At 43.6% G+C, this 16,331-nt stretch overlaps 1 protein-coding gene across 1 annotated transcript; it reads left to right on the top strand.

The window, feature by feature from the left end:
- The first annotated feature begins 2,506 nt into the window (after positions 1-2,506).
- On the top strand, positions 2,507-15,965 carry LOC139459724 (flavin-containing monooxygenase 5-like). Its single transcript, XM_071241368.1, has 5 exons — positions 2,507-2,777; positions 8,925-9,293; positions 10,105-10,659; positions 13,846-14,011; positions 15,438-15,965. Exons 1-5 carry the CDS (start codon positions 2,526-2,528, stop codon positions 15,698-15,700), a joined length of 1,605 nt encoding a protein of 534 aa, XP_071097469.1. The 5' UTR covers positions 2,507-2,525; the 3' UTR covers positions 15,701-15,965.
- Positions 15,966-16,331: the final 366 nt, after the last annotated feature.

Below are 16,331 nucleotides of genomic sequence, written 5' to 3'. Positions count from 1 at the left end.
TTTATTGAACTCCTGTGATATCAATTTACTACGCTTGATAGCTTCTTTTTTTTAACTTATTCAAAAATGAAATGTTTCACTCTGGACATCTGACGTAAAAATAATTTATTTTACAACTGTACTGTGGGCTGCATTTCTACCGCTTTGAAGATGCAATCCAACATGCTCTTTCCCCGAAGATTTCAAAGATCGTCATAGGCCTCTTGCTCAAAGATGTTTGATCAGGGTTAGTAGTTGTCGTAAGAGACGACTGACAGAATCGGGTGCTCAGCCTCGCTGACTTGGTTGATACATGTCATCGATCCCAGTTGCGTGGATCGATGCTCGTGATGTCAATCACTGGATTGTCTGGTCCAGACTCGATTATTTACAAACCGCCGTCATATAGATGGAATATTGCGGCGTTAAACAACAAAGAAAGAAACAAACAAACTATAGTAACTGAGACAAATATCGCTGTTGTGAGTTTATGCGATATTGACACACTTGGGGCAGCACATGCACAGATGCAATTTGGAAGTCACCTGAAACAGTATTTGAAGCAGAAGTATATTATAAAAAAGTTTCACTCCTTGATTCAAAAATACCCTTCAGACCGCACCAGAGGAAGTTAAAAAATATCAATACCCAAAGTGAATTACAAATTGTGAGTTAATACCCAATGGTAATATTATCTGGAGCCCTGGCCCATGTCAGTCGTGTAATTCAAACCAGGCTGACCATGGCAGAGCACTTTTATCAAGTACGTGTTCGGTTCATTTACCGTATTTCCTCTTAAACGGTGATATTGTGTTGCAACTCTACATATTGAGTTTCATCTCTTTGTCGTGCCAGGATCCGCTGGCCACTGGTTCGAATCCCTGGTTCATTCTGATAACGATCGTTGGTCTGTTAGCAGTTATACCCGTGCCTAGTGGTCAAAGCGTTCGCTCGTCACGCCGAAGACCCGTGTTCGATACTCGACATGGATACAATGTGTGAAGACGGCACCAAGAAACAGTTCGTTATATCCGACAGTTCGTTATAAGCGTGTTCGTTATAAACGTAGTTTAACGTATTCCTTCGATGGTGAGAAGCGACAGGGTGCTTAATTATCCACAACATAATTGTGCGGCATTAGTGTTCTACATTCGGAACTTGTATTAGTTCGTTTTCAAGATACAGAAATCAGATATGCTTATCTAATTGCTTCGCTCACTCGTACCGAGAATTTAGAAGCCATGAAGCTTATTTTCTGATTAGCGAAAGTTCACCTGACGCGACTTCCTGTGCAGCTCTCGTCTGATGGTCAAGAAGCCACACCCGTTTACCTTGATCTCGTGTGAAGAGGGTGGTCAGTTTGTTTCTACGTCGGTTTTTGCGATGTTCCTGATTTATTACGGCGGTAGATATTATGACTGGGCATCATAGCAGGGGATACCAGAATTTGGCTCGACACATTACACTCATGTCGGAATCGAACCCATATCTACGCCATTGTAAGTGAACACTGCGCTTCTTAACGTCTCCCTGTTTGGCGTTTAGCAAACACATAGACGATGTAGAGAAACGCACAATACTCGGTTACCTGTGTTCGTATTAGGGGTTACGGGTGGCCCAGTCGTCTGAGGCGCCGCGATTCGCTGTGCAGAGTTGCGTCGCTTGGGCACGCCAGAAACCTTCGATTGTAGGTTCGAATCTCGGTTCGCTCCGATTGTGTTTCTAGGTTTGTCAGCACCATACCCGTGCTCGTGGGTTTCACCAAAGAGATAAACATCTGTGATCTGAATCATTTTATACTTTCCTCCCACATTAAACTGACACACTGTGATATAACTGGAATAATGTTAAAAGCGGCGTTAAACCCAACTCACTCACTCACTCACTGTGTTCGTATTAGAACGTCAGAAGTGAGTGGAGCAGGTTTGACCCCACTTTCAACAATATTTCAGTTATGACGGAAGGTGATAAAATCAACGGGTTTTTAGATTGCAAATTTTATCTCCGTTGATTCTATTTGCACTAAGCTCGTTCAACTACCCACGAGAGAAATGCCATCTTACAGAGTCCGCCTGTTGCGATTATAGCTTTTTTCCGATTATGCTTGCCGACCCGTGAAGATCCGGGGTAGAATATGTCTTCAGCCACCCATGCTTGCCGTAAGAGGCGACTAACGGGATCGGGCGGTCAGGCTCGCTGACTTGGTTGATCCCAACTGCGTGGATCGATGCTAACGATGTCAATCACTGGACTGTCTGGTCCAGACTATATTATTTACAGACTGACTACATATTGCTGGAATATTGCTAAATAAATTTCAAGCAAAAGATCTCACGTTTGTACAAAATGCATGGTGGAGATGACATACTTGAAAGTCTAAAAATAGGAAGACATGTCTGTACAAATCTTTGTAACTTACCCCAGTCATCAGTGATTACAGCACTTGAAGATCCCGGTCATGTACAGCTGCACTGCGCTCTATTCAGATAGCCAAACCATAAGCAGCTTGAGCCTCTGGTGATCGGTCGTGAGCATAAATCGTGAAAATGAAGATTTTGGTGATCGGCTGCGGTGCCAGTGGTCTGACGGCGATTAAATGTTGCCTGGATGAAGGTCTGGACCCTGTGTGTCTGGAGCGCACAGACGATGAAGGAGGCTTGTGGAATTACCAGGAGAAGGTCCGCGATGACCAAGGGACAGTCATGAAGAGCACCATCATCAACACAAGCAAGGAAATGATGGCCTACAGTGACTACCCTATGCCAGATGAATACCCAAACTTTACCCACAACTCTCAGGTATGCGCTATAACCAGTTTAGATTTTGTTTGTTTGTTGTTTAACGCCGCACTCAGCAATATTCCTGCTATATGACAGCAGTCTGTAAATGATCAAGTCTGGACCAGACAATCCAGTGATTGACATCATAAGCATCGATCCACTCAATAAGGATACGATGACATGCATCAACCAAGTCAGTGGACCTGACCACCCAATCCCGATAGTTGCCTCTTACGACAAGTTTGGTCGCCATTAACGACAGGCATGAGTTGCTGGAGACCTATTCTACCCCGGATCTTCACGGGCCACCAGTTAAGAGCATTGATTATCAACTGAATGATGTTTTATGACGCAGTCAATAACCATACCGCTTTGTTAGGGAACAGTTCAAAAGTTAATTGGGGATAAAAGAGTTAAACTTGACATTAACCCCCAAATTACCTCCCATCAATCTGGGTCATGCACGGGTTTTTTTTAAATTACATGCCCTGAAAACCTGATTTCCCCAACCAGCTCGTTCTCTTTCTCGAGCTAATAGGCTAGAGGAATTGAGATATCGGGGATAGACGGGTGGGCATATAGCGTGTGAGATAGGATAAGTGTTATCAATATACAATTTATTGTAAAATTAACAATTTTAAACTTATCCTTACTCATACAATGCATTTATCCCACGGTTTGAGTGAGTGAGTGAGTTTGGTGTAACGCCGCTTTTAACAGTATTCCAGTTATATCACGGCGTGTCAGCTTTAGGTGGGAGTAAAGCCCGAAGTGATGCAGGTCTTAGACGTTTACTACCTCGGTGAAACCCACGAGCACGGGCATGGTGCTGACAAACCTAGAAACATAATCGGGGCGAATCGGGATTGGAACCCACAATCATAGGTTTCTGCACAGCGAATCGCGGCGCCTTAGACAACTGGGCCACCCGTGCCCCCAGCAACCATAGAGACCTTTGCACCCATTGTAGTTGCAATGACGGAATTCTTGGCTACAAGATATATAGCTAAGTTAAAACACTTAGCAGCTAACATGACGACCAGAGATGATGAGGTGATTGCACTTATATAGCGACGTGCACGTGTGTGTGTGGTGCTGCTTGTACTAGACCGTACTGATGCCGATTTATAGTGCAAGCCCACTGAGATACCATGCTTCAGTTTAACAGGAATACCCCACTCAGACACAGTATACTGACTCCGAGCCGACCAGTCCTTGCTCTAACCCCTTAATGCTGAGCGCCAGACAGGGTAACAACAAGTACCATCTCTTAACGTCTTTTGGTATGACGCGGCCGGGGATCGAACCCCGGACTTTCCGGGATAGCTGAGTGTTGAAGCGGCATGTAAAGCGATCGTCGTCAGGGCATGAAATAACTGGCAAATCCACTGGATCGAAGTAATTCCAGCACCTTCCATTAAAGAGAAAAATGAACCGGATTGGGACCAGTAAATACGCGTCCTGTAGATCTAGAAGTTGCTAGGGCGAAGAATCATATGAATGAATGAATGAAAATGAGCCGGATGTGAAGGTAGCACACAGCTTGGGGGATAGGCGTAAGCGTTGGAGTTGATCAATATCGGGGATGTTGACTTTAGCTGCTACTTGCATGGTATGGACTGAACAAAGCTCACTGTATGCCTGTTGTCGTGCAGAACTGATTATGTGATAAAGATGCTGATGACTTTGCAAGAATGTGTGTAAATTATGTCAAGCTAATGTTTAAAATGTTGTTCAACTAACTCTGGCTCAATATATCGGCATAAGCATTCTGCATATTTAATGCAAAATAATATGTTGTTCTCTTATATGTTTATCTATTATTTTCTGCTTTTTTGTACTCTTCTTTATGGAGGAATAAGAGGTGAAAATAATGAAATAATATATGAAATAGCTGGCAAATCCACTGGATCGAAGTAATTCCAGCAACTTCCATTAAAGCGAAGAATGAACCGGATGGGGACCAGTAAATACGCATCCTGTAGATCTAGAAGTCGTCGAGGCGAAGAATCATATGTAGTAACCCGATTGACATTATCCGGAAGTGCGGAGGTGTCACTAGTTATATCTTATTGAATATGAGCCGGATGTGAAGGATGTCTTTCTTTGGGACCAGGAATATCGGAGAGTAGAAACCTGGCGTCGTCGGAGCTGTGCCCAGACTCCCTGTGGTGTTCTTAGACAGTAACGTACCTAATGCATCTGTGAGAACCGGAAGCTCCTTCTCTGGATATAGGTGTTGGAGAGGCTTGTACAACGTAGGAGGCGTCGCAATGGAGGGTAGATGATAACGGGATAACGGAACAGAACAAACGGATCGTCCAGAATGGACAACTTATTTGCAAATAGACCCGATCTTCTGCCGACAGGTCATGGACCACAGGAACAGCTGGGGGCAGAATAGTCCTGGGCCCACTTGCTCAAAGCGATCTTAGCGCTACGAGTATTGTAAGCCTATGTTAAAGTATGGGAGTTAAGATCATCTTAGCGCTAAGATCGCTTTGTGCAAGTGGGCCCTGTTCTTCTGAAGAAGAAACGAGTCTCTTGGAGTTCTCCTGTTCTGGGAGATTTTCCACTACATTTAGATCCGGAGTGAGATACGGTACTTCCTCTTGATCTGCCACCACGTTGTCCTTGGCGACCACGCCCCAAGCTGCTAAAGGAACTGGATTTGCTACTAAGAACCTCCTACAGGTCTCACTGAGTAGGAGTGAAGGCAGGCGTTTACGATCCTTCTGTTGCTCGTCAAGCTGGTTTCTTTGTAAGCAGCGCAGATACACTGTAACTTGGAGAGAAGTGTCACGTTGAACTTCCTGCACGATGTCTTGGATGTGCCCAGCAAAGAGGGAAGGAGTTGACCACATCAGTTAATAAAGCTGATTTTTTTAAAAGGATCATATCATGAGCAGTGTTGAAGCACACAACGCCGTCCTAGGGTAGTTACTGACTCCGTGTGATGGGCAAGAAGGTCCAAAATGGCTGTCACCATGTCCTGGATAAGACCAACAGCAGCTCGAATGCAGGCTTCTTCAGGAGAAGATGCGTGATCCAAGACTGAGGTGAGAGCCCCGTCGCCGTGGGAATAGTGGAGACTAGGGATTAGTGTTCGACGAATAGTTGTGTCTAGGTGCAGTAGATCCCATCAACAGAAGAACAGGGGAACAAACGTTTAGGAGCCAAGGTCGCAATGTCACCATCCAATTCAAGAGCCGAAGTCGCTAGGCCATCAGTACCTGCATCGGCCAACACACCCCGAGGAGACAAAACGTAGCCGGCGAAAGGATCCAGAAGTTTTATCCTGATTTGTAGCCACATCCGCTAAGTCACGTGTTCAGCGCGTGAAGGTCGATCGGGGAAAAAAGTGCATGACCCAGATTGATGGGAGGTGGTCACGATGATGCTATGTGTGTCACCGGGGCGTTAATTGGTCAGTAAATGTAAATGTTTTGGGGACATGGTTCGATCTGGCTGTACTGAACTAAACTTAGTTACTAGGGTTTGTAATACTCCGGTTTTTATATTAATCTGTTGATAACCATTATTGTCTAGCTATTTGGGAATTTAGTATATCCTTTAGTCGTTCTGACTTGTATGATCTTCAGATGCACTCGTCTATTTTAGTAGTCTAAATGTCTTATTTAAGGAATAGGCCTTCTATGTTAATTTTCCGTTATTTAACCTAACCGAAGTCATTCACTCATTCGAGTGTTGAGTTAATTGACTCAGGTGTTAATTGTTAAAAGCCGACCTAATTGGCTGTCTAAGCATCTGGTCGGTATCTTGTCAAGGTGTTGTTTCAGCTTTTCTATGTGTTTTACTGCGATACAGTTGCTCAGCTAAACCGGCATCCGTCACCACTCGCCCCTTTGCGTAACCTGCAAGAAGACTCGTCCCCCTATCGATGAATGTTTTGTGCGAAAATACGACAAACCAATCAGAATGCGCGTATGATTTCAAGTTCTTCGTCAAAGAATCCCTCAGAAATAATTTTTGATTTTACATATGTCTTGCATCTCAATATATACCCAAGACACAGTTAAATGTGTTCAATCATACTGTATAATTCCGCATGTCCCGGTGTGCTATAAATTTAACTGAACTATATATAATATATGGGGAAATATATGTGAACCATTACGCAACGAGTTCACAATGGTTTTAGGTATGCCAGTTTGCGCTAAGACGGAACCCGGTCGCAAAAATGGCCATGAGAGGGGCACGAGTCGCTAATTGGCTTGTCCCGGAATAACACGAGTTGGTCACGAATGCTAAACCGGTTGTATATTTGCGCTGATGTAATTAATCAATTATCCTTGTTAGCGCTGATTGTGTTTATCTATCCGTTATTATTATCTATAGGTAAATTAACCGTTATTAATAAACCCGTGAACCTAATACCGCGTTTTCATTATTACTTTTTTCATATTTTTGGACACCCCTGATCACTGGAGCACAGCTCCGTGACAGGGTGTTCGGTGAATTTGTTTTTACAAGCTCGAAACCTTTGTTTAGGCACGTTTCCGCTTAGGATCGAAAGAAGAATGAGAAAAGCATTGTGTAAAATAACATAAATTTAAACTTTCAGATTTTTATTTTTTTACTATACCGCGTGACGATCTGAGGATACCTCCAAAGGCGTCACGCCGGGTGAACTTTCTAATCAGACAATCAGCGTTGATGATTATGCATTATCGGAAGGAGTGAGCGAAGTGTTTCTATCTCGAAAACGAATATAATCAGGGAGTTCCAAATGAAAAAGAATAAAGCCGCGTTATTCTATTTTGAGGATATTCTATATATCATATGGTTTCTGAGTGTCATGGCGTCTACACCCGAAAGGGTGTACTATTGAGGGTATGTTTGTGTTCTGTGGTAGTTTTCTTTTGCTATGATCGAATTTATTGAATTGAGGTGCTCCTCAATCTATATTCAAAGAGTGAGAAAGTGGTAAAGCGTCCCCCCTTGCCGCCTCATACAAAAAGACGTTAAAAGATGGTACAATGTGTGAAGACCATTTCTGGTGTCCCCCGCCGTGAGATTGCTAGAATATTGCTTAAAGCGGCGTAAAATCAAACTCACTCACTCACTCATACCAAAAGACGTTAAAAGATGGTACTTGTTGTTACCCTGCCTGTCGCTCGGCATTTAGGGGCTAAAACAAGGACTGGTCGGCTTGGAGTCAGTATAGTGTGTCTAAGTAAGGTATTCACGTCAAACTGCGGCATGGTATCTCAGTGGGTTAGCACTGTAAAATCGGGATTAGTCCTGACTAGGACACGCAGCCACACGCCCAAGCACGGCGCCACAAAAGTGCACAAAATTTTGAATGCGACGTTAAACCTCATCACCTCACCTCACGACACCACATATATAAGTATGTGAGACACTCAAGGGCATTACGATATCGTTATTATTATCATCACGATGACTTGCGTAATTCAACACCCCCTGTTCTCGTTACTGACCTCGACATATCTCCCAATTGCCGACATGCCGCTGCAATGATGAGATAGCTCATGGACACTGGTTACGGCACGATGTCGGAGTATTTATTTCAGAGACGTCTAACACCTAGCGTCCATATATAAATTACGGCAAGCACGTTTAATTTCCATGACTATGAAATTCTTGTATGATAACGGCTTTCGTTTCAATATGAAGAATGTTTGTTTGTTGTTTAACGCCGCACTCAGCAATATTCAAGCTAGAATATTGCCGAGAGCGGCGTTAAAAACTAACAAACACTAACTCAAATAACAGAATACCGGGTTAATATATAAATTTCCCCCTTGATCCCAGTTAGTACTAAATACAGACTCGTGAAAATCCAGGTTAGAATATGTCTTCAGCAACCCATGCTTGCCGTAAAAGGCGACTATACTTGTCGTAAGAGGCGACTAACAGGATCGGGTAGTCAGGCTCGGTGACTTGGTTGATGCCATCGTATCCCAAATGCGTTGATCGATGCTCATGATGTCAATCATTGGATTGTCTGGTCTAGACTCGATTATTTACAGACCGCAGTCATATAGGTGGAATATTGCTGAGTGCGGCGTTAAACAACAAACAAACAGACAATCTTATTACAATGTCCGGACCTGTACAGGAAGTGTCCACAGGCCGTGGAACGTAGTCCCTCTCTAACCAAAATCCACCCTTTTGCAGGTTCTGGAATATCTGAGGAACTACAAGAAGCACTTCGGCCTCGACAAACACATACAATACAACAGGGAGGCTGTGCTTGTCAAGCCAGCAGACAATTTCGAGACAACTGGAAAATGGGACGTGAAAATACGAGATCATAAAACCGGAAGTGAAGAGCACGTGCAATTTGACGGGGTTTTGGTGTGTACAGGGCATCATGCAACGAAGAACGTGCCAGAGATCCCCGGGCAGGAGTTATACGAAGGTAAAATGATGCATTCACAAGACTTCAAGCATGCCGACGGTTGGGAGGACAAGAAAGCATTGGTCATCGGAATCGGAAACTCGGGCGTGGACACAGCAAATGATTTGTCTCGTGTGGCCAAGAAGGTGACTATTTTTACTATTACAAAACAATTTTATTACGAAATAGTTTTATTATCGCTATAAAGTGAAACCCCGTTATTCAGGACTGTACTGTTTAAGTGAAACTGTCCGGAATAACAATTTTTCGGATTAAGTAGTCATGCTTTCCCGACGACTTACGGGGTGTTATTGTACTTACGTATATTTGAATAAGATAACTACTATGGCTACAGCTACAAAAATACATGTTTTATTTATGAATATGAGCTTGAATTATTTTTAAAGAAAACACATCGCAAGAATCAAATTTTAGTGGCGGGCAATTACTTCTCTTTTTCAGCAAAAACATAATTTCTGAAAAGCAATTCGATAAAATTCCCAGCCCCTTGTTTACGGTTTTTTCTTTCATTTGAAACCTGCGTCTCTAAGACTTTAACTATCTAAGAAAAAACAAGTTTATCTAATATGTGAATTATTTCAAATGTAGTTCAGGTTTTACTTGTCCTTCCGAATTGTTTTGGACCCGAAGCCTATTGGAGACCCTGATAGATGATATAAGGTATTCTTCCCCTCCGACCATTGACCAACATCAATACAAAACATTTGCTGCAAAACCGAATTTAGAATCAATATAATTATATATATAATAAATTTACCAATATGCCTTTTACTTTTGTGCTTGTATTTGTCACAATTTATGACATGTGACATGGTTCAATGGGACTGCTCTCCACCACCCCCACCACCCATCCACCATCCCCTCCCCCATCCCCCCACCCCCACCCCCCGTCCTCTGTGTATATACATATATTCGGATATTGATGTTATGTTTCAGACATTTATAAGCACCCGTCGAGGCACATGGCTCATCCCGAGAAACATGGACAACGGACTTCCGTTTGACATCGCCAGAACCACCCGGATGTACAACTGGATCGGCCGGACCCTCCCAGCCTCAATAACGACCGGCATGGTGGAAGATGAACTGAACAAGATGTACGACCACAAGCTGTATTGCCTCCAGCCTACACACAGGTTTAATGCTCAACACCCTAACATGAGCAGCGATCTCCCAATGAACATATCCACCGGAAGAATCGTCATCAAAGGCGACATTAGGAAACTCACGAAAACAGGAGTCGAGTTCAAGGATGGGACCTGTGAGAACGATATTGACCTTGTCGTCCTGGCAACGGGTTACAAATTCGGGTTTCCCTTCATTGACAAGTCTGTGGTTGACGTCAAGAACAATAAGGTTGATCTGTACCAGTATATGTTTCCACCTGATCGAAAGATCCATACCCTGGCCATCATTGGCTGCATTCAACCATTGGGTGCCGTAATGCCAATATCAGAACTGCAGTGTCGCCTAGCAACAAGAGTCTTTAAGGTAAACTTTATATATTTGGTGGTTTTTCACAGTGCGGGTATGGGTTAAGGGGTTTGTTTTAGAAGAAAGTACAGAGGAAAAGCAGTGTGCATTGAGTTTGTTTTCAAATGAGTGAGTGAGTGAGTATGGTTTTACACCGCTTTTGGCTATATTCCAGCAATATCACGGCAGGGGACACCAGAAATGGGCTTCACACATTGTACCCATCTCGGGAATCGAATCCGGGTCTTCAGGGTGACGAGGGGACGCTTTACCCACTAGGCTACCCGACCGCCCCTGTTTTCAAATGATATTTTAGTGGTCGGGCCAAACTTATACATCAGCGGGGATACAGCTTTTTTTTAAAAGGACGCATGTCTGGCTTCTAACAAAAAGGAGGGTGGGATGCATTTAAAATTTTGAAAATTACATAATGCTTAGAAATAATATGCATTTGATTTGCCAAAGTTAGTCAATTAATTGTTGTTTTTTAACAAATGTTCCCAAATGATTTGTTATATATCTTAGCCAACAATTGAAATGAGGCTGTGTGTAACTCCCGGCAATGTCCTACTCCGGTAATGAATAATGTGCGAACCCTACCGTGGTCTGATATTAAGCAATGTGCAGAGGAGATTGCAGCAAAACTGTTGCATGAAACATATTGCAGTTTGTGCGATGTAATCTGGGCGCTGATTGGTCGGCGCAGTCGCTGGTTTCTCTGCCGCTTGAACCAGGCAGTGGCTTGATTCGTTGGTTAAAATAGCAACTTTGCTTGATTCCCTGGGTTTGCTGCTCTGTCGCTGTAGCATATTCAGGGAGCCAGGCTGATGGCGACGGCGCCCGGTTCGCCCTGATTGTGAATGTTTCTGTTTATTTGTTTGTTTGTTGTGTAACGCCACACACAGTAATATTCCAGCTGCATGACAGCGACCTGTAAACAACCGAGCCTAAATCAGAGAATCCAGTGATCGATATTGCGAGCAACGATCCACATCGTCGGGGTACGAGGACGCGATATTGATCAAGCCGACCCGATAACATTTGGTTACCTCTTACGGCCAGTATAGGTTGGGAGTTTCCACCCTTGCCGATCTAGGCTGGAATTCCTGGGCTCGATCGTAGCGCCACTGGTGGCTATCACTTGCATTTGCTTCAAACAAAATGGCGGCACCCAGTCAGGACGATCTGATTGATAATCAAGATCTTTATTGTGATAAAATGGGTCTTACATCGCAAAATGCATCAAATCATGTGAGCACCTTGATTAAAAACATGAAAAGATTTTGAAAATTTCTGTTGACAACGAGTCGTCGGTGCACATGCTTTGCAAATCCTGCAGTCGACCGAAATCTACACGACAGTTTACGAAATGGATTTCGATTTGGTTGCGCGATTTTGATTAAACTATGCACAGACTCGTTAGTCCAGACAAAATGTAATTCCATAATACCAGCCTAGTTCGGCAAGGGTGGAAACTGGACTTTAATAGTCAGTTAACTCCCTTGCCTCGGGAGGATGGAACCCCCGGGCTGGATTATGTATGATCCACGTCTGTCAGTACCATACCCATGCTCACTAAAGCGGTAAATGGCTTCGGGTTAACAATAGCCATCAGTCAGACCCTCCGCTGTTTACTTTCAGTACAGTTCAGAAAAACAAGGACTGATGTCGATTTATAGTGCCAGCCCACTGAGATACCATGCCGCAGTTTAACATGAATATCCCCTCAGACACAGTATACTGACTCCGAGCCGACCAGTCCTTGTTTTTTGCTCCTTAATGCCGAGCGATAGACTGGGTAACAAGTACCATCTTTTAACATCTTTTGGTATGACGCCACCGGGGATCGAACCCTGAATCTTCCGCTCTCCGGGCGGACGCTCCACCACGAGACCACGGAGGCGGTCGCCATTGTGCCAACGTATCTCTGGACGCTTGGGTTTTGTATCGAAATTATATATTTTTCACCTTCAGTTGCGAACCAGATGTGAGCCAAAAAAGTGAGCCTGGAATTTGGTCCACGAATGTCGTTATCTTAATAGGTTGTCCTTGGATAAGCTTGTCTATGTGTAATCTGTTGTCCCTGTCTTACATTTTAACCTACTGCATTTTTCCACTTTATATCTCGGTCAGGGGAATCTGGAAAAATTTTAGACATCAAGCCTTAGCCTTGCTGCATCAGTCACACGAGAAGAGCTGGACACGTTGTTGTTGTTGTTGTTGTTGTTATGAAAATGGCTACATATCGATTGAATTGTTGTTGTTGTTGTTGTTTGTTGTTTAACGCCACACTCAGCAATATTCCAGCTATATGACCGCGGTCTGTAAATAATCGAGTCTGGACCAGACAATCCAGTGACTGGCATCATGAGCATTGATCCAAGCAACTGGTAAACGATGACATGCATCAACCAAGTCAGCGAGTCTGACCACCTGATCCCGTTAGTCGCCTCTTACGACAAGCATAGTCGCCTTTTACGGCAAGCATAGGTTGCTGAAGACCTATTCTACCCCGGATCTTCACAGGTTCCTATCGTATGAAGCCCCACTTGTCTTATAATTGGCAGATGACTGAAGAATATTTTTATACATTCTCGATTATCCTATGTATTATATATCTTCATTTTATTTTTAAAACTAATAAAATGGAGAAATAATACACTTGGTATTCGGAGACGCTTTTTATACCTGTTATCTATAATATATCCCTGTCAGTCGATGTTTTAACAGAATATTGTTAAGTTGTGTCGGACGTAACTGTCAGGCAAATAAAAGTATACACCCAATTTTTGGTTGCTTAAAATGAAACAAACATGAGATGGTTTGTCGATGGTGATGTATCTAATACGGGTATCATATAGTTCTGTTTTGTACCTCAAATTTGTAGTATTTCGGTGTGTTTTCAGCCTCGTAACGTTTTAATAACGTGTGTAATTTCTAGGTGAGTGAGTGAGTATAGTTTTACGCCGCTTTTAGCATGATTCCAGCAATTGCACATAGTACCCATGTCGGGAATCGAACCCGGGTCTTCGGTTGACGAGCGAACGCTTTAACACTAGGCTACGCGACCGCCCCGTAATTTTTTGGTCAAATACAATTTCGAAGAGTAAACTTTCTTTTGCCCGGCGGTTTATGTGGATTTGAATGGTCAGAACTGGTAAAAGACGCCGTTCAAGTGTCCCTGTGTACTCGTTCCCCCAACAGGGCCTGATAAAGCTGCCATCCAGGGACAAGATGTGGAGCAACATCCGGGCGAAGCAGGCCGCGTTGACGCAGCGCTACGTCAACTCCCCCCGGCACACCATCCAGGTGGACTTCGTCGACTTCATGGATCAGATAGGGAACCTGGTTGGATGCAAGCCTAACCTGTGTAAGTAGTCCTATGTTTTGTTTGTTTGTTGTTTTACGCTGCATTCTACAATCGTCCACCTGTAGCTAGAGTCAATCTCATTCAAATCAGATCTTAGATCTCGCTATCGCTAAACAATCTGAGGACACCCGATTACGGGTCACGTCAGAACGGCCTTTCATCCGACCAATCAAAGCGTCGCTTACTAGATCATGAAAGTGACAGTCGGAATGTGTTGTCTAATCATGCAACCTCGGAAACGTTAACAAGGGGTATTTCGAACGACAGTACGACAAAATTCCGTCAAAATTATCGTCTATAAACATTTGAACGGAGGAGCGTTGCACAGTACGTGGGAAGCACTGCCATACAATCTCAACCATATATTAGACATTCCAGAATGTTCGTTTTTTCAGTTTTCAAAATTGTAATGGAAAACTTTGTCAACATATTTTTCAAGCGTAGTCTGAAAAGGAAGTCGCCACTTTAAAACGAGTATCGTAAAGCTCGAGAAAGCTGCTTTCTAATTGGCTGATGTCAACTTCTTGTTAGTCATTTCATTGGTCGATCAAAGTTCGCGAAAGGTCGTTCTGACGTGACCGGTAATGGGATGTCCTCAGATCTTTGTTTAGCGGCAGCAAGAACTCAGATCTGATTTTAATGAGATTGTAGCTAGAGTACGTTGACCTGCAGGTATATGAGTCGGGGCCCAGCAAGCCAATGGTTAATATTATGAGCAAGGGTCCATGTCGTCGGGGTACGATGAGACGCAGTCAGCCATGTTACCGAGCCTGACCTCCCGTCCATGTACCCGCCCAGGGGCTATGGGGTTAAGAAATGAAACGCTACTGTTCAAATGACGTTATTTGTCATCAAAAACTCATGGCGCCTTTTGTTAATGTTCTCAAAAATGAAGCATTGTGACGTCATCTTGCTTTTACTGTTATCGGTGATATATTGTTTGTTTGTTTGTAAAACGCCGCCGCATTTCTGCTATATGATCGCGGTCTGTAAGTAACCGAGTCTGGACCAGACAATCCAGTGACTGACAACATGAGCATCGATCCACGCAATTGGGATAGATGACATGCATCAACCAAGTCAGCGAGCCTGGCCACCCGATCCTGTTAGTCGCCTCTTACGACAAGCACAGTCGCCTTTTACGGCGAGCATGGGTTGCTGAAGACTTATTCTACCCCCGATCTTCACGTAATAACTGTCCAAAAGCGCACTGTTAGTATGTTAGCATCATATGACCTTAACAATTTAAAAAGTAACTATGACGTCACTAATGCCATACGGCGCGTGAAATCATTTTACAAGTGTGCTTCGTGGGGCGTTTTTACAACCCCGCTTTTAACTATATCAATGAAATACCTCGTTTCGTAAATAGAGTGACACCGACACGTGTGGTAATCTTTGTCCGTTTTGATTAATTCGTTTCCAGGGCGGTACCTACTAACCGACCCGGGGTTTGCTGTGAGGTGTTTCTTCGGCCCGTGCACCCCCTTCCAATACCGCCTTCAGGGGCCGGGCAAATGGGCGGGGGCTAAGGAAGCCTGTGAGAAGACAATGGATCGAGTTAGGAAGCCATTCCAAACGAGGCCACTTCCGGATGGGCTTGTCAGCGGCACCTACTGGACATCTGCCGCATTGATTTGTTTCTACGTCGTGCTGTTGGCGTTTCTGGTGAAGGTTTTGTTGCTGTAGCTAGGAATTACGTTTCTTTCTGTTGAAGGTGATGCTTTAAATGTTATATGCTGCCGCAGCAATTGCACTTTTTTTAGGGATAATGAAGCTTCTCGTATTTGTTTGTTTGTTTGTTGTTTAACGCCGCAATATTCCAGCTAAATGACGTCGGTCTGTAAATAATCGAAACTGGACCAGACAATCCAGTGATTGACATCATGAGCAGCGATCCACGTATTTGGGATACGATGACATGCATCAACCAAGTCAGCGAGGTAATGAAGCTTCTCAGTGGTTGGTGAATGTTGTTTAACTCCGTCGTCCAAATCAGTATTTATACGTGAGGTCCAAGTTTAGTTTTAGGCCTGAAGCGAGAAGGAGATGGCAATACAATTTAGATCCAAGCGCACAATGCGCGGTTCAACAATTCAGATGAAACAGGACTGGAGACTTGTTCCTTCACTAAACCCATCCATCCCACTTACAGTTGCCGGAGTGTAAACATAATTACAAATGTTTATGTATCTTGATCATCATAATGCATTCATAATGTGGTACACACACTTTTCCAATCGAAAAATGACATTTCTGAGACAGAAATTGCATTAATTGAATACATTTAAAAACCCGAGGGAGTAATTAAGCAAATACA

This window comes from Haliotis cracherodii, unplaced genomic scaffold, assembly GCF_022045235.1.
Source record: "Haliotis cracherodii isolate W230 unplaced genomic scaffold, xgHalCrac1.p SCAF_13, whole genome shotgun sequence".
NCBI classification, from domain to species: Eukaryota; Metazoa; Mollusca; class Gastropoda; order Lepetellida; family Haliotidae; genus Haliotis; species Haliotis cracherodii.
Note: the sequence above shows the minus strand (reverse complement) of the source record. Positions and strands in the feature narration are given on the sequence as shown.